The sequence below is a fragment of the Leopardus geoffroyi genome, chromosome C2 (assembly GCF_018350155.1).
Source record: "Leopardus geoffroyi isolate Oge1 chromosome C2, O.geoffroyi_Oge1_pat1.0, whole genome shotgun sequence".
Taxonomy (NCBI): Eukaryota; Metazoa; Chordata; class Mammalia; order Carnivora; family Felidae; genus Leopardus; species Leopardus geoffroyi.
Window position 1 is genome coordinate 70,744,509 of NC_059333.1, and position 18,053 is coordinate 70,762,561.

At 39.2% G+C, this 18,053-nt stretch overlaps 1 protein-coding gene across 4 annotated transcripts in view; it reads right to left on the reverse strand.

The window, feature by feature from the left end:
- Positions 1-944: 944 nt before the first annotated feature.
- SLC12A8 (solute carrier family 12 member 8) overlaps positions 945-18,053 on the reverse strand; it is a 140,288-nt gene continuing 123,179 nt past the window's right edge. The window contains exons 11-14 of one of the 4 annotated variants that reach the window (XM_045502355.1): positions 13,954-14,051; positions 13,287-13,404; positions 5,008-5,095; positions 945-1,442 (exon numbers count right to left, since the gene is read on the reverse strand). In XM_045502355.1, coding sequence (XP_045358311.1) covers positions 1,280-1,442; positions 5,008-5,095; positions 13,287-13,404; positions 13,954-14,051 — 467 coding nt within the window. In that variant the 3' untranslated portion in view covers positions 945-1,279. The remainder of the gene's footprint in view (positions 1,443-5,007; positions 5,096-13,286; positions 13,405-13,953; positions 14,052-18,053) is intronic. The other 3 variants (XM_045502356.1, XM_045502357.1, XM_045502358.1) reach the window with 3 other exon arrangements.

An 18,053-nucleotide genomic window follows, 5' to 3' on the forward strand; every position in this document is an offset into this window, starting at 1 on the left:
GACCAGGACTCTGCCCCAAACCTACTGAACAAAAAACCCTATGGATGAGGTGCAGAAATCTGCACATTTAACAGGCCTCCCAGGTGAGTCTCAGCACACTGGCTTGAGAACATCTACTACAGAAGAAAGGGGTCAGAACGGACCCTATGGCATGTCCCTCTGGCTCAGTGGTGAAACCACCGACTCTGGGCCAGGTGCTGAATTTACCAGGGGAAGGTACTGCCCTGGCCTCCAGGATTGCGTGCTTGTGATGAGTGCCACCCTGAGCTCACAGAGGAACCAAAAGAGTCTTGTCCCCTCATGCGTTCATCCTGCAAAACATCTGCAAAGGTGTCCACAGAGCTGGGGACCACAAAGGCTTTTGAGAACGTGAGTCACCATTAGGTATTTCATGGTAATTTAACTTTTTAATTAAAAAGACCTTCCCTAAACAATAATGGCTTACAAATGCATGTGCCCTTTGACCTTGCAATTCCACTTCTGGGAATGTATCCTACACATACACTTTATGCTTGTACATATGTACAATATTATTCACTGCAGAACTGATTATAGCAGCGTAAGATTGGAAACAATCCAAATGTCATCATTGTGGAACTGATGAAATAAATTATACCACTTTCATACAATGAAAAATGATGAGGAAACCGTATATGCATTGATGTGGAAATGTCTCCAAGTTAAGGGGAAAAGCAAGGTACAGAACATATATATAACATTTTACCTTTTGTGGATAAAAAAGGAGTAGTAGGAATCCACATTCCTATTTACTTGTGTATTCATAAAGACATGCTGGAAGTATATATAAGAACAGTGACTACGTCTGGGACAGGGGGTGAACACGGGAAACGAGGATGGGAGGGAGAGTTTTCACTCTATGTGATTATCCTTTGGGGTTTATAACCATATGAGTGTATTATTTATTCAAAAAATAAATAATACAATACAATTTAAAATAACCATTTATTGTGGCCTTCAGAACAAGCAACCTGGGCTGATTCTCCACACCTACAAGTCTTGATGTTTGTCGTGGAGCTCTTCAAACTGGGTGCATGTTGAGGAGGCCACAGCCACTCCAGTGGTTACCCTGGTGAGATGTGGTGCTCCAGACCAGAATACAGATGTCCATTTTCCAGAACAACAGTGGGAGGACCGGTCTTTGAGTTTCTTACTGAGCAGAATCAGCATCATGAAGGTTCTGAGATTCAGATCCATTGTGCACAGGACAGCTCCAAGAAAGGAGGGCCCTTGGGCTGCCTACTACTAAGCACTCAGTACCCTAGTACTGAGACATCAGCTGTTCCCGACTCACAAAGGAAGAATGGTGGTAGCGATCCCGAGTAGCGAAGTCTGCGTTCTCCTGGGTGAGCTGAGTCATTTCCATGTCAACCCTAGCCAGGGATGGCGCCAAAATTATCTGCTCTTGGGGAGATCTCAAGCTCCTTCAGTGAGAGAAACACAGAGGGCAGTCAGAAAGACGAAGTACTGTAACAGCAGAGATGAGTCTCCTCTGGGATAGAGTAACACTTTACAAAAATGTCATTGTGCTATTATTTTGTACTTATTATTTAATATGGATTTAAATAAAATAACTGCGGAACACTATGTGTATAATAGTTTATGAACCCAAACTGTAATAAATATATATCAAAATAAGGGGAGAGAGTGAGATTTCTCTCTCTTTAGTAGAAACAGGTAAAACTGCATCCACCCAATAGGAGGCAACCCACAAAGATAACCACCCAAATGGTATCAAGTTGGGGCTCTACAGCTTTGCTTTGTTTTTCTGTCAAGTGAAATCATGGAATGGAGAGGCTGGAAAACTGAGAAGAGTAGGAAGAGAAACTCCCTCTTTGGTTCTTTGGAAAGGAAGTTGAATGAGGAATGGTTCCCAGGGCTAAGGTTTACATAGGAACCAGCTACGATGGGAACTGCAAAGGCTTTTGACACTTTGTCGGCCTGAAGACAAAAAGCAAGTCCTGATATGGATTCCATTGTCACTGAAGTGTCTACATACAGTTGGAGTTAAAATAATCCGGTAAGGGAAAATGTCTGGGATACAAGAGGAAAGTGCTAGAGGCAGAATGCAGTAAGGAAAGATCAGACGGGGGCAGTCAGGGTACCTATAGAAGATGGATAGTCACAGCTCTGCCACTAGTTAGCCTCACGGCCCCAGGCAAACCTCTTCACCTCCGGTGCCTCTATTTTTCTCATCTTTCAGGTCCTATCAATTCCGTCAGTCTGTGTTAGGTCCTTAAGTCATACCTTAAGCATGGATTTCCTTGTTAAAATTTTACTTAAAAAGAATCATCTACTTCATGAATAGTAATGTGCGAGTTGTTTAAAGAATATATTTGAGGGGCGCCTGGGTGGCTCAGTTGTTAAGCGGCCGACTTCGGCTCAGGTCATGATCTCACGGTCCGTGAGTTCGAGCCCCGTGTCGGGCTCTGCGCTGACAGCTCAGAGCCTGGAGCCTGTTTCAGATTCTGTGTCTCCCTCTCTCTCTGACCCTCCCCTGTTCATGCTCTGTCTCTCTCTGTCTCAAAAATAAATAAACGTTAAAATAAATAAATAAATAAATAAATAAAGAATATATTTGACAATTATTTTTAAAAGGTTCTAAGCTTGTGGAACGTCAGCAGAAAGCTCCAGCTGTCGGCTGCAAGATGTGCTGTTACAGAAGTTCACATCACAGGACTACAGCTTGCAGCTGCTTGCTGAGAACATACCCAAATCAGAAAGATGGGAGGTTTTCTGAGAAATGAGTTAATTTCTCTAAAGGTTGGATCTCCAGGAAGTGAGGTTAGGAGGTGACAAAAATGCCATGCCAGTCAACATACAAGTGTTTTTGCTGATGTATTTTTTGTTAATGACTTTTTTTTTTTTTTTTTTTTTTTTTTTTTAGCTGAAACCATTGCATTCTTCTGAGTTTGGGGAAATAATATGCTTCACTTTTACAGCAGAATGGCCTGAGAATTCTCACCTGGGCAGTTGCTAGGACTTCTAAAAGAAAGTTCTCTCAAGGCAAGGTCAGGCCAATTTCACATAATTCTGGGAATTATATGTGTAACAGAGGAAATAACATAGCCAAAGTCCTTTGCCCAAACACATTCTACAATATTATTCTTCTTTGGTTTTGAAGAGCCTCTAGGACTATAGTTGTGGTGGGTGGATGGAACAAAACCTTCCAAACTACAAAACAGAAAACACAGCTAGCAATTTCTACTTTTAAATGAATCACCATGTCTTGGTCCTTTCACCCTCCTGAATAACCACCAGGGTACCTCACCCTGTAGCCATGTGAGGCCAGCAAGTGTGATGTTGACACTTAGCTGAGGCCTCCACCACCCACTTTACAAGCCCACAGAGCTTTCAATAGTGTGCACTGGGTTCCATTCCAACCAAAGCACTATCCTTTTCTAGGAGGAATAATCTCCTCCTAGAACACTGCTTTTTCTACATGGTACTACAGTGACCTCAGAGGTGACATTCCTTGAGTTGAGAGTGCAGCTTAAGGAGTAGTGACCTCTCATGGTCATTTATAGGCTTTAAACCCAGACATGCCTAAAAATATTCCTGCGAATCAGATAAGGCCAAATACCGTCAATCACACATCACTTGCAGCTAGCTCCAGATTCTGTAGGTGACTTCTACACAGAATCTATGTCCACTCAAACTCTACTTTCCCCTAGGACTAGGTGTTAGGGGAAAATGCCAGTGTGTTGTGACATGTCATCCAACCTGGTGCCTCAGACTGGAAGAGAGGCCAAGAGGTGACCCGTCCCCTTCTATAGCTAGGCAAAGGATGTTAGCCCAGCTTCCAGGCAGACAGGGGTTCTCCACACACACACCACCTCCTCCCAGCCCTTTCCCTGTTGGTTTCCATGGCCCCTGCTCCTTTTTGTTCATCATCCTAGGCTCTAACACCTAGGTTTCATCTCTTCACCAACTTGAACGGATTGCTAGTGCTTCTAAAGAGTTGTCTTTAAAAGAATTCTTAGGAGGGAAGAATGGGGAGTTAGTTTAATGGGTATAGGCCTTCTGTTTTGTAGATGGAGAGTTCTGGAGATGGATGGTGCGGATGGTTGCATGACGATGTGAATGGACTTAATGCCACTGAACTGTATGCTTAAAAATGGCTAAGATGGCAAGGTTTATGATATGTGTATTTTACCACAATAAAAAAAACCGGGGCAAGAGGATTCTGAACTTACATCTGGGATCAATGGGAAAGGCTCCCATTATCCATTAGCAATGTCAGGGCATGGAAGGTGCAAATACTATTAAGTACGACGCAGATATCTATAGTTTCAGAAACAAACCGACAAAATGAAACGAAATAAACACTTGGTTGGGTCCTGACTGGATTTGCCCAGCCTGCCGCTTCGACTCTGCACTGGTATTGAAAGGGGAACGAAGTGATTTTCCAGAATCCCAAGGCCTTCAAAGTTGAGGAAGCATTGCTACTGGAAGGATGTTGGAAAAAGAGGAGAGAGATGGGAGCACTCCTGAAACCTTACCTTCTACATGAGCCCTCCTCCTGCTTCTCAAGACAGTTTGTTCTTCCCTTTCCCTGTGTATTTGAACATGGAGGGCCCACAGAAATCCTCCAGCATCTCTGCTCTGTTTCTGTACTCGTTTTCACCAGTACAATCATGTCAGCTACCTCTGATTTGAGATGGCAGATGGGTGGTGTTTCAGGCCTTAATCTTGTGTATGATTGTGTATTGATGCTGGTGTGTCTTAGACTGCACACTGACAGCAGCTCTCTTGACTCATCACCCAGCGATCACATTCTAAATAAAGCCTCTATTCGTGATTCCAGAGGGTAAGAAGGGAAGAAGCCTGAGCCAGAGGAAGCTTCTGATGAGCTGAGGCTGGGGGGCAGGGTTGGGGGGGGGGCAGCGAGGAGCAGAGACTTAGTGTCCTTGAGGTTGTCAAATGCCAGGTTCCCATTCCACAGTTCGCTTAAACCTAGCCAGGGGCTAGACACCCTTAGTACCATACCTCTCAGGGCCCCAGAGTAGCACAGACCTGCAGGAGGGGATCAGAAGAGACTTCATCCACCTGAGGAAGCTGAAGTTGGAGGCTGATCCTACAGGGAAGACATATACACAAATATTGATTAAAGGCTCTATGTATGCATCCAGGAGCTCAGTTTTAATAGTGTGATTATACACCTCTGATACACACACAGAATTAGCACAGTTTTGTTTTTTTTTTTCATTTTTCAGTTTAACTATACTTTATTCATGGTAATACTCCGACAGCAACCAGCTAAGGACTTTGTACCCAAATGTAGTATATTTCAAAAATTTCTAAAATTCAAAATCCCAAGAAAGAAACTAAATACAGTGCTATACAGGAAAAGGCAGAGGGTTTGCTAACTTCAGTCTTAGGAATTTAAAATTATTTTGATAATCTCTTAGATTCAAATTGATAATACGTTAAATACATAGTATAAAATCCCCTACTAGACCATTCACTCTTTAAGGATAGAAAGGATGTCTTTTTCATCTTGGAACACTCACAGTACAACACCCACAGAACCTGGCACTTAGGATGTTTCAATAGGTGTTAAGTGACTCACATACCTCAATATGTAGAAACGTCAGAGCTGAAGTTTGAAGTGAGACTGTTGTGATACTACCCAAATATCTTGACATCAGACATACTGATTAGAATAGGACTTATCAACTTTTTTTTTTAATCCATCCCTCCTTTGATGTGGGTTTTTTAAAAATCTCACATAATAAATTATATATATATAAAACTTTAGGAAATCAAATCAAATGGTGCTCGCTTTGGCAGCACATATACTAAAATTGGAAGGAAATCAAATCAAACGTAATTTTTTTAAAATGCTTCTCCAAATTTTATATATATGTATATGTATATATGTATACCTATACATGTATATGCTTACATATGCATACATATATGTGTATATGTATGTATGTATGTATATGGTACAGTGAATATATATCTACCATATACACCAAACACACATATATACATATATATACATAAAATTGGTTAATAAGATAATATTCAATATATAATCAGAATGTTAGCATTATGGGGCTTACATTAGAATCTTGGCTAATGTCAACAGTATGCCCCTAATAACATTTATTTCCTCAGTTTCATTTAGGGTTCTTATGGTTAATGGGAGGACACATTTTAGATCTGCATTAATTCTACAATTGGAAGAGAAAGTTCCTAATATATTTTGATACTCTCAGAAGAAAGAAAATAAACATTTTACTGACCCTTCTTATGTGTGATCACTTAGGTTCTAAATTATCTAAATTTCAGATGTAGATTGGCCTGAAATTTTATTTCATGTTTTCCTGTGAATAAATTTCTGGGAAATATTTAAATTTCTTAATATCAAACTAATTTCTAAGAAATTTAGAAGCAATCACCAATGTAATCCCTATGTTAATCAAAATATATTGTATCCATTAAACTAGCTGATACTAGGACCTCTCCTTAGCATGACTTTTTCTAAAGCATTATTTTTCACATAAGTGGGACTTAAAATGTTTGCAGTGCTTTTCTTTCAAAACTCTACATCAGGGGTGCCTGGGTGGCTGAGTCAGTTGAGTGTCTGACTCTTGATCTCAGCTCAGGTTTTGATCTCAGGGTCTTGAGTTCAAGCCCTGTGTTGGGCTCCAGACTGGGTGTGAAGCCTACCTAAACAAACAAACAAACAAACAAACAAACAAGTAAACCTCTATACATCAAACTATTCTAATTCTGAAGAACTTTTTTTTTTCTTTTCAGTTTGCCTAGATTGTTATGGTTTGATTTAGTTAGAACTTGAAACTAATTGCTTCATTTTAAATTGGGGCATCATAGAATTTTGTTTAAAAGTGCTCTCAACTGTATATATATTTTTAAGTTTATTTATTTTGAGAGAGAGAGAAAGCACACGCTCATGGTGGGGAGAGCAGTTGGAGGAGGGGCAGAGGGAGAGGGGGAGAGAGAGAATCCCAAGCAGGCTCTGTACTGTCAGCATCAACCCCATAGTGGAGCTGGATCTCATGAACCGTGAGCTCATGACCTGAGTCAAAATCAAGATTCAGACATTTAACTGACTGGGCCACCCTGGCACTCCTCAACTGTATTTTTTAAACAGCTTTATTACGGAGGAATAACTGACATATAATCAGAGTACTGACTGTGTTTTCTTACTTTCTTTATTATTGCCACTCTGGAATTTGTGGCCTTGATCCTGGAGGTGGAGCTAATTCCTAGAGATAGCCAACTCCCCTGTGAGCATACTTTTGATATACAAACCAACCAATCCAGAGCCCTTACCCCCAATCTCCTCCTTTGTTAAACTCCCACACACTGAGATACTCCCCTGCCAGGGGACAGCTAGTGACTCCAGGGCCAGGGACAGCTAGTGACCACTCCTCGAGCCCAGATCCCACTGAAATTATTCAAACTATCCAAACCTAAACTCACTCAGCTACCTACCTGCCTCACCCATTCCTTCCCATTAAAACTCCAATTATGGCTCTGAGCCTTGTTCTCTTCTCTTCTTCTTCTGCCTCCTGACCAACCTGGTCCTTCCCCATGTGGCCCTGAGTGGTATGCCATGCTTCCTCTTTCTAGGGGTCTGTCAGTATAAACTTCTTCCTTCTTGACAATCACTTGTGTGTGTGTGTGTGTGTGTGTGTGTGTGTGTGTGTGTGTGTATCTTACCATTTCTGTGCCTGTGTTTAATCTTACTAATTAAAACAAATCCTGGGTACATTTTTAGAACAAACTACATGTGTTTAAAGTGTAAAATTTGGTAAGTATTGACACATGTATGTACTGTGAAACCATTACCACAAACAAAATAATGAACAAATCTATTACCTCCAATAGTTTCCTCAAGTCACTTCATAAGACCTCTCTCCCACACATTCCCCCAACCCACAAACCCCATCCAAAAGCAACCACAGATCTGCTGTCATTATAGATTAGTTTGCATTTTCAATAATTATAGATATATGAAATAATATACTGTGTACTCTTTTGTCTGGTTTCTTTCACTCATCATCATTATTTTAAGATTCATCCATGTTACTGCATGTATCAATAGTCCATTCTTTAAAAAAAGTAAGTTCATTCTTTTTACTGCTGAGTAGTAGTCCATTGTATGGCTGTACTACAATTTATTTATAGAGTCACCTCACTTGTTGTTGGACATATGGGTTGTTTCTAGTTTGGGGCTACTTACAAATTAAGCTGCTATGAATATTCATGTACTTTTTTTGAGAGAGAGAGTGGGAGAGAGGGGCAGAGAGAGAGGGAGAGAAAATCCCAAGCAGGCTCCACACTCAACGTGGAGCCTGACGTGGAGTTCAATCTCACAACTGTAAGATCATGACCTGGGCCAAAATCTAGAGTTAGTAGCCCAACTGACTGAGTCACCTACGCACCCCATGTCATGTTTTTAATGGCCATTCTTTCATTCGTCTTGGGTAAATAACTAGAAGTACGATAGCTGGTTCATATAGCAGGTATAGATTTAACTTTTTTTGGGGGGATTTTATTTATTTATATATTTTTTTAATTTTAATTCCAGTGTAGTTAATATACAGCATTATATTAGTTTCAGGCATATAATATAGTGATTCAATTCCCTTCATCACCAGCACTCATCACAACAAGTGTACTCCTTAATCCCCATCACCTATTTCACACACATACCCTCATCTCCCCTGTTTAATTTTTAAAAATTTTTTTAACATTTATTTATTATTGGGAGACAGAGCATGAGCATGGGAGGGGCAGAGAGAGGAGGAGACACAGAATCTGAAGCAGGCTCCAGGCTCTGAGCTGTCAGCACAGAGCCCGATGCGGGGCTTGAACTCATGAATGCAAGATCATGACCTGAGCCGAAGTCAGACGTTCAACCAACTGAGCCACCCAGGTGCCCCTCCCCTGTTTAATTTTTTAATAAATTGCCAAACTGTTATACAAAATGATTGTATCACTTTTACACTCCCACCTGCAGTGTATGATAGTTCTCCTTGGAATATCTTCACCAACATATGACATGGTCAGTACTTTTAATTTTAGTCTTATAAATAGGTATATAGTAATATGTTATGATTTTAATTGCATTTCCTAATAACCACTCATGTTGAGCATCTTCATGTGCTTATTTGCCATCCATTTATGTTCTTTAGCGAAATCTATTTAAAATTCTTGCCCATTTCTGTTGTCATATTGAATATTGAATATTGAGAGTTTTTATATGTTCTACATACAAGTCCTTTATAAGATATGTGAATTGCTAATATTCTCTCACAGCCTATGTCTTGCCAGTATATTTGGAAGATCAGAGTTCTCAGTTTTGATGAAGTCCAATTTTTCAACTCTTTTCCTGTATTGAGTGTTATGTCTAAGAAATCTTTGCTTCACTCACAGTCACAGTTTCTCATATTTTATTTTAGAAACTTTATAATTTGGGGTTTTACATTTAGTTCTATGATCTATTTTGAGTTATTTTTATATTGTATGATGTATGCATTGAATATGGATTTCCAGTTGTTACAGCACCAATTGCTGAAAAGACTTTTCATTCACTGAATTGCCTTTGCACCTTTTTTGAAAATCAACTGACCATGTATGTGTGGGCTAATTTTTGGAGTCTCTATTTTGGCTACTGATTTATTTGTCTATCTTGATGCCAATACCACACCATCTCGATTGCTTTAGCTTATAATCAGTCTCGAAATCAGGTAATGTAAGTTCTCCAACTTAGTTCTTTTACAAAGCTGGTTGGACTACTCTAGGTTTTTTGCATTTCCATATAAATATCTTGGAATCCATTTGCCAGTTGCTACACAAAAGGTAGCTGAGATTTTTATTAGGATTGTGTTGAATTTATGGAACAATTTGGGGAGAGCCGGCATTAAGAATACTGAATTGGGTGCCTCAGTAGCTCAGTCGGTAAAGCATCTGACTCTTGATCTCAGCTCAGGTCTTGATCTTAGAGTCGTGAGTTAAAGCCCTGCATTGGTCCCTATGCTGCATATGGTTATATTCAACTTGTTAATGTTTTGTTATGATCTTTTGCATCTACATTCATGAAGGATATTGGTGTGCAGTTTTCCAAAGAGTTTCTATGGAATTAATATTCTTCTCTTCCTTAAATATTTGGTAGTTTGCATTAGTGAAGCCATCTGGGCCTAGAGTTTTCTCTGTGGGAAGGTTTTTAATGACAAGGCATTTACATGACCTAAATAGTCCTACGTTTCTTCTAGAGAGAACTTTGGTAGTTTATATCTTTCAAGGAATTTGTCCAATTTATCTAAGTTGCCACACTTATTGGCACGTAACTGTTTATAGTATTTCTTTGTTTTTCTTTTAATATCTGTAGACTCTAGTAATGCCATCTCTCTCACTTCTGGTATTGATAGTTTTATAACTTCTCTCCTTTTATACTCATCAGTATGGCTAAAGATTTCTCAATTTTACTGATGTCACGTAACCAGATTTTTGTTTCACTGGCATTCTCCCTATGTAAAATTTTTATTGATTTCTACTTTGATATTTATTGTTTCTTTTTTTTCTTCGTATTTGGGATTAATTTGCTCTTCTTTCTCCAGTTTCTTAAATTGGAGTCTGAGGTCATTGATTTCAGACATTTCTTCATTTCTAATATAAGCATTTGATGCTATAAATTTCCTTCCAACTACTGAATTAGCTTCATCCCATAATTTTGAAATGTTACATTTTCATTTTTGTTCAGTTCAAAATATTTTGTAATTCCACTTTTTTAAATGTTTTTCTTCTTTATTTTGAGAGAGAAAGAGAGCATGCAAGCAGGGGAGAGGCAGAGACAGAGGGAGAAAGAATCTAAAGCAGGCTCTGCATCATCAGCACAGAGCCTGACATGGGGCTTGAGCTCACAAACCATGAGATCATGACCTGAGCCAAAATCAAGGATCAGATGCTTAACTGACTGAACCACCCAAATACCCCTGTAATTTCACTTTGGACGACAAGTTATTTAGTTTCCTTAGTATTCTTAGTCATTTAGTGTTATTTAGTGTTCTTTGGTTTCTAAATATTTTGATAACCAGAATATTATTCTATTACTTATTTCTAATTCCCCTTTAGTCAAAGAACATACTTTGTTCTTGAATTTACCTGAATGCTTTTAAATTTGTTGTGACTTTTTTTTTTAAATCCGAGAATATGGTTTATCCTGGCAAGTTCATATATACTTGAAGAAAATGTATATTCTGTTGTTGTTAGGTGTCATGTTCTATAAATGTCAATTTGCTTGGGTTTGTTGGCAATGTTATTCAAGTCTTCTAAAGTCTTACTGATTTGGAGCACTTGGGTGGCTCAGTTGGTTAAGTATCTGACTCTTGATTTTGACTCAGGTCATGATCTCACGATTTAGGAGACTGAGCTCCATGTCAGGCTCTGTTAGCTCGGAGCCTGCTTAGAATTCTCTCTCTTTCCCTCTCTCTCTGCCCCTCCCCCACTAGTGCTCTCTCTCTCTCTCTCTCTCTCTCTGCTCAAAATAAACATTTAAAAATAAATAAATAAAGTGTTACTGATTTTATGCCTACTTATTTTAGCAATTATTGAGAGAGAGGTGTTGGAATCTCTGACTATAATTATAAACTTTTCTATTTCTTTTTGCAGTTCTGTCAGGTTTTGCATCATGTTATTTTAAAGCTCTGTTTCTTTTTTTTTCTTTAATGCTTATTTATTTTGAGAGAGAAAGAGAACATGAGTAAAGGAGGGGCAGAGAGAGAGGGAGAGAGAGAGTCCCAAGCAGGCTCCACCCTGCCAGCACACAGCCTGATGTGGGGCTTGATCTCATGAACTGTGAGATCATGACCAGAGCAGAAATCAAGAGTTGGACACTTAACCAAATGAGACACCCAGGCACTCCTCAAAGCTCTGTTCTAAGTACATAAATGTTAAGGTTTGTTATATCCTCTTGATGAATTTTTCCCTTTATTTTTATGAAATGACCCTCTTTATCCTTTACCTTTATGAAATGACCCTCTTTATATCTCTGATAAGATTCTTTTCTCTGAAATCTGTTTTGTCTGGTGTTAGTATAATCAGTCCAGCTTTGTTTTGATTCATGTTATCATGATATTATCTTTTCCCACCCCTTTACTTTTAACTTATTTGTGCCTTTATTATTTTTTTTTCATGTTTATTTATTTAGGCGGGGGGAGAGTGCAAGTGTGTGCGTGTGTGCTAGCTGGGGAGGGGCAGAGAGAGAGAGGGAGAGTCCCAAGCAGACCCCATGCTCAGCATGGAGCCCTGTGTGGGGCTTGATCTCACAACTATGAGATCATGACCTGAGCCAAAGTCAAGAGTCAGACCCTTAACCAACTGAGCCACCCATGTAACCCATGTGTCTTTATATTTAAAGTAGATTCCCTATAGGCAGCATATAGCTGCTTTTTTATTGAATCTGACAATCTCAGAGTTTATACCTTTGAATTGTGAATATTTAGACTATTTATATTTAGTGTGTTTACTGATATAACTATATAGGTATATAGGTATAGCTAGGTTTATTGATATAGCTGTAAACCACCCTTCTGTTTTTTGTTTGTCTTATATGTCCTTTATGATCATTTTCCTTTTTCCTGCTTTATTTCTATTTGAGCCTTTCTTAAATTCAATTTTATCTTCTTTATTGGCTTATTAGCTATAACTCTTTGTTGTATTATTTTAGTGGTTGCTTTAGGACTTGTAGTATACCTTTGTAACTTATCATGGCCTACCTTTTTAAAAATGTTTATTTATTTATTTATTTTGAGAGAGAGAGAGAGTGTGAGTAGGGGAGGGGCAGAGAGAGCAAAAATCTTAAGCAGGCTCCACACTGTCAGTGCTCAACCCCATGAACTGTGAGATCAGGACCTGAGCCAAAATCAAGAGTCAGTCGCTTAACTGAGTGCGCCACCCAGGTGCCCCTATCGTGGTCTACCTTTAAGTGATGTTATAGTATTTCACATTAGTGTCAGAAACCTAAAGCAGTATGTTCCCATTTCTTTCCTCCTCCCTTGTGCTGCTGTTGTCATCGATTTTACTTCCACACGTCTTATAAACCTTACAAGTTGTTATTATTTTTTGTTACCATTTATATGCATGTTATATTTTTCCTCCTAGACTATAATAAGCTACTTGAAAATGAGATTAGAATCTGAATTAGTTGGCATTTAATAGGTGCTCAAAATGCAGTTTTTCAATGAAAGCTAAACGAGATGAAGGAAGATGGCAGCAAAATGGCTTACCAAGGTGAAGCCCTGGACTGGCCCGACCGATATAGAAATACACAATGGCAGCAACACCCATGTTAATGAGGGTATAGACCCACTGGATCACAAACATGATGAGAAGGGACCCAACAGCCTGTGGAAACAGAATACGAAGGCAAGTCACCTAATAGTTTATCACGTGGTAAGCAAGTCACAAGGTAAAGACTTCAAGAAACAACAGTCCCTCTAATCTACCTCTGATCACTATAAATTCTAAATAGAAGTTCACACATAATTCAAAAAACTGCACTTAAGCAGATAGTTGAGAAGACACCCACCCAAAAGTACCCTGTAATCAAAACTATCAATAAATATCCTACCCTAGCTCCTTGTCCTACTTCTCCCTAGAAGAAACAAATTAGAGTGAAATTATGCTAATTTGGTATACCTAGAAATTTAGTGACCCAGAGGTTATCACAGATGATTAATTATTTTTTAAAGTAAACCACTGATTGAAATAAGTGGTTCATTAAATATAATCTTGCCATTTGTAATCCCATCTAAAGTCTAATGTAACACACTTAAATCACATTGCTCCTAATTAAGGGTGTCCTTTTTCCTCTCCCCTCTGCAGCTCCCTAGATCAACATCTCTACCTGAATTCTTTCTCAAGGACAATTGAGATAAAAATGAGGTAACTCACCCCTAACAGGGAGACCCAGGGGTTGCACATGTGGGTGTAGAAAGAAATTGGTCTCCTCTGGATATCTTGGTCCTGGAGCCTAGACTTCAGGAAGAACTCTAAAAAATAAATGAGCCGAATCCTTGGTTACCAATTTGTTACCAAACCCTTTTCTATTTTTAAGAGAAAATATCTATGAATTCTTCCTCTCCAGTTTTGTAACTCAGCCAAAAACAATCTCCATTCACCTCAACTATTAACTCCCTTGACCACACATGAGGCTAGTAACTTTACATCTCTTAAATCACGATTTCAATCTATCTACCCCTGCTTATCACTTCTTTCTTCTCATTTACTCTGCTGTCTCCCGCCTCAACTGTTCATAGCCTACAGAGGGATCTCCAGTCAATTTGCCCTGGTATGTTTTTGCTTTCTATTACTTACCTCCTCTTTTCAGTACCCTCTTATCCAGCTAAGATTCTATGATCAAAGACTAAGAGCGTTCCCTTGCTTACATTACCTGCTTCCACACTTCCACACTTCCACTCCTCAGTGGTCTTACACCTAGTCAACTCATTCTCCTACTCTCTGATGTAACAAACTTATGACCTCTTCTCTCAAAAGACAGATTTTATATTCTCTCATCACCAAAGCTACCAAGCCACTTGCATCTGTATCCTCTCTTCTGCCCTCCCTCCTTCTACAGTGGATGAATATCCCTGGCTCATACATAAGGCACATCCCTCCCTAGTGCCCTGCTCAAGGGCTTTGCTTTTGCATCATCACTTTTTTCCACCAAATACAAATAGACTGTAATTTCTCCCACCTAAACAAATATTTCCCAGTCATCCCTCAGCTACTGCTCTATTTCTTTATCTTCCTTAGAGCTAAATTTCTCAAAAGAATTGCCTATACAGTTTCTACCTCCCACTATTTCTTCAGCCCACTCTTAAGATTGTAAACAACACTTAAATTTCCCTTCCTACAGTTGCCAATGATGTGAAACTTCAAATTCAATGGTCAACTCACAGTCCTCATCCTACTGGACCTTTCAGACAGCATCTGACACAAGTGATCTCTTTCTACATGTTGAAACACTACCTCCTCTTGGTTTCTAAGATGACTTGCTCCCCTTGTTTTCCTCCTATCTCACTGGCCACTTCTTGTCAGTCTCCTTTGCTGGCTTACCACCTCCTTCCAGCTTCCGAATATTGGAGTATCCCAGCATTTATTTAGTCCCCAGCAATCTTCTTATTTCCATATATATTCACTCCTAGGAGATCTCATCTAGTCTCAAATGGCTTTAAATACTATCCACGCACTGATGTTCCAAGTTTATATCATCATCGACCTCTCCCTTGAACTGAAATCTTGAATATTTAGTTGTCTTCTTAATATCTCCCCTTACATGGCTAACAAACACTTCAAACTTTAACATGGTTAAAGCAGAAATCTATTTTTCCCCAGGTCTTCTTGATCTGAATAAATGACACTACCATTCACTCAAATATCAAAGATTTATCCTGGACTCCTCTTTTTCACATACCTACATCTATTCCATCAGTAATTCTTGTTGATCCTACCACCAAAATGTATCCAAAATATGACCACTCCATTGCTCTCCCATCCTAGTCCAAGTCACTTTTATCTTTCATCTGATTTACTGTATTGTGTTCCTGTAGTAGAAACCACAGTCAGAGTATATCCAGGATCTCTCACATCTAGGTGTGGCCAGATGACTAGGTTCTCACCACTGGAATGTGAACAAAAGTGATAAATGTCACTTCTGCACCAAGGTCTTTAGGAGAATAGGTATGCCTCTTGTTTGTGCCTGAAATATGAATATGGTAACTGAGTCTTGACTTTGTATGACAAGGTACTAAGGGATAGTAAAGTCAAAAGAATAGAAGGACCCTGAGTCCCCGAATCAATACATGGAGGAGAGCCTTCCTAGACTATTAGTGCAAGTGAGAAATAAATTTCCATTGTGTTTGAGTCACTATGTTTTTGGTTATTGTTACGGCAGTTTAGCCTACCTTTATATATCTTCAACAGGGTTTGGTTTGGTTTTAGTTATCTCCCTAAAGCCTAAATCTGATCATATCACAACCCTGACCTGCATGGCCCTTTCCTCACTGTACTCATCCTATCCCTCTCCCCTGGCTCATTCCTCTCCAGTTGCTGCTGGACCTCTGCTGTTCTTGGAATTTGCCAATCCTATTCCCACCTGTACCTTCATACACACCATTTCCTCTGCCTAGAACTCTTCCCCAATATCTCTGCATGGCTCTCTCTTTTATACAATTCAGTTCTCCATTAAAATATCCTCTTCTCAGAGATATCTTTTCTTTTTTTTTTTTTATTTTTTTTTTTTATTTTTTTTTTCAACGTTTATTTATTTTTGGGACAGAGAGAGACAGAGCATGAATGGGGGAGGGGCAGAGAGAGAGGGAGACACAGAATCGGAAACAGGCTCCAGGCTCTGAGCCATCAGCCCAGAGCCTGACGCGGGGCTCGAACTCACGGACCGCGAGATCGTGACCTGGCTGAAGTTGGATGCTTAACCGACTGCGCCACCCAGGCGCCCCATGTGTGTATGTTTTCTAAGGGCTCTGAGGGGAAACAAAAGGAAGGGGTGTGCTCTCCAAGCAAGCACAGTGCAGTTTTATATGTCAGCAATGTGAGGGAAAATTCATGCAAGGATTCTCAACTAACCTAACTAACTTGAATAGGTACAACAAAGCAGGCAGACAATTTTTCTGAATTCTCAACAGGTATGGTTTCAAAACCCTTCCAAAATGACTAAAAAAATGTTTTTCTCTTGTCAAGGATTTTGCTAGAAGAAGCAGGTCTTACAGACTAGTGGTGGGAGAGGACAGTCTCTCATGTTATAGATTCTAAAATAATAACCAAGAAAGCAATAACCAATAATAACCAAAGGGGTGCCTGGGTGGCTCAGTCAGTTAAGCATCCAACTCTTGACCTCGGCTCAGGTCATGATCTCATGTTTTGTGAGACTGAGCCCCACATCAGGCTCTGTGCTCTTAGCACAGAGCCTGCTTAGGCTTCTCTCTCTCCTCTCTCTGCTCCTCCCCCACTCTCTCTCATGCTCTCTCTCTCTCAAAATAAATAATAAATAAACTTTAAAAAAGAGAAAGCAACTTTACTTTATCACACCTTAGTTGCAAAACAAACAGGTAGACAAAGTTATGCATTAGACATGTTAAAAATATCAAATATAGGGGCACCTGGGTGGCTCAGTCGGTTGAGCATTGGACTTCGGCTCAGGTAATGATCTCTGTTTGTGAGTTCGAGCCCCATGTTGCACTCTGTGCTGACAGCTTAGAGCCTGGATCCTGCTTCGGATTCTGTGTCTCCCTCTCTCTGCCCCTCTCCCACTTGTTCTTTCTCTCTTTCAAATAAACAAAAATTAAAATATGTATCAAATATAATAAACATAATTATGTCAATTTTTAAAATAACAAATTAAGTAATTTGATAGAAGTTATTTAAAATAAATATTAAACCTGATTTGTTCATTTTAGCCACTCTGACTCAGTGTGGCTTTGATTTATATTTCCCTGACGATGAGTGACTTGATGGGGGGGGGGAGGGGAAGTGGGTGATGGGCATGGAGGAGGGTACTTGTTGGGATGAGCACTAGGTGTTGTATGTAAACCAATCTGACAATAAACTATATTAAAAATAAATAAATAAATAAATAAATAAATAAATAAATATTAAACCATCTCTGAAAATGCACTCCATATCTTTATCAGAATAAATAAACACATGGTTTTAGTTAACCTGTACAAACCAAGAATGTGCATTGCTATAGTCCACAAAGGATCATGTTTCAAGTCCATATGGTATTTTATTAAGTTGATAATATAATTCTTTTAACCACTTTCCAAACATTGCACATTTATTTCTAATTTGCTACTAGCACAAACCATGCAGCTATGACCATCTTGAACACATTTTATGGTTTATTATTTGATTTTGAGTTGTTTCCTTGATATGCAATTCCCCCAAACAGATTTACAAAGTTAGGGCAATGAAATAGTTTTATATTTCTTGTTATATCATGAAAGATAATTCTCCAGAGAGAATTAACCAAA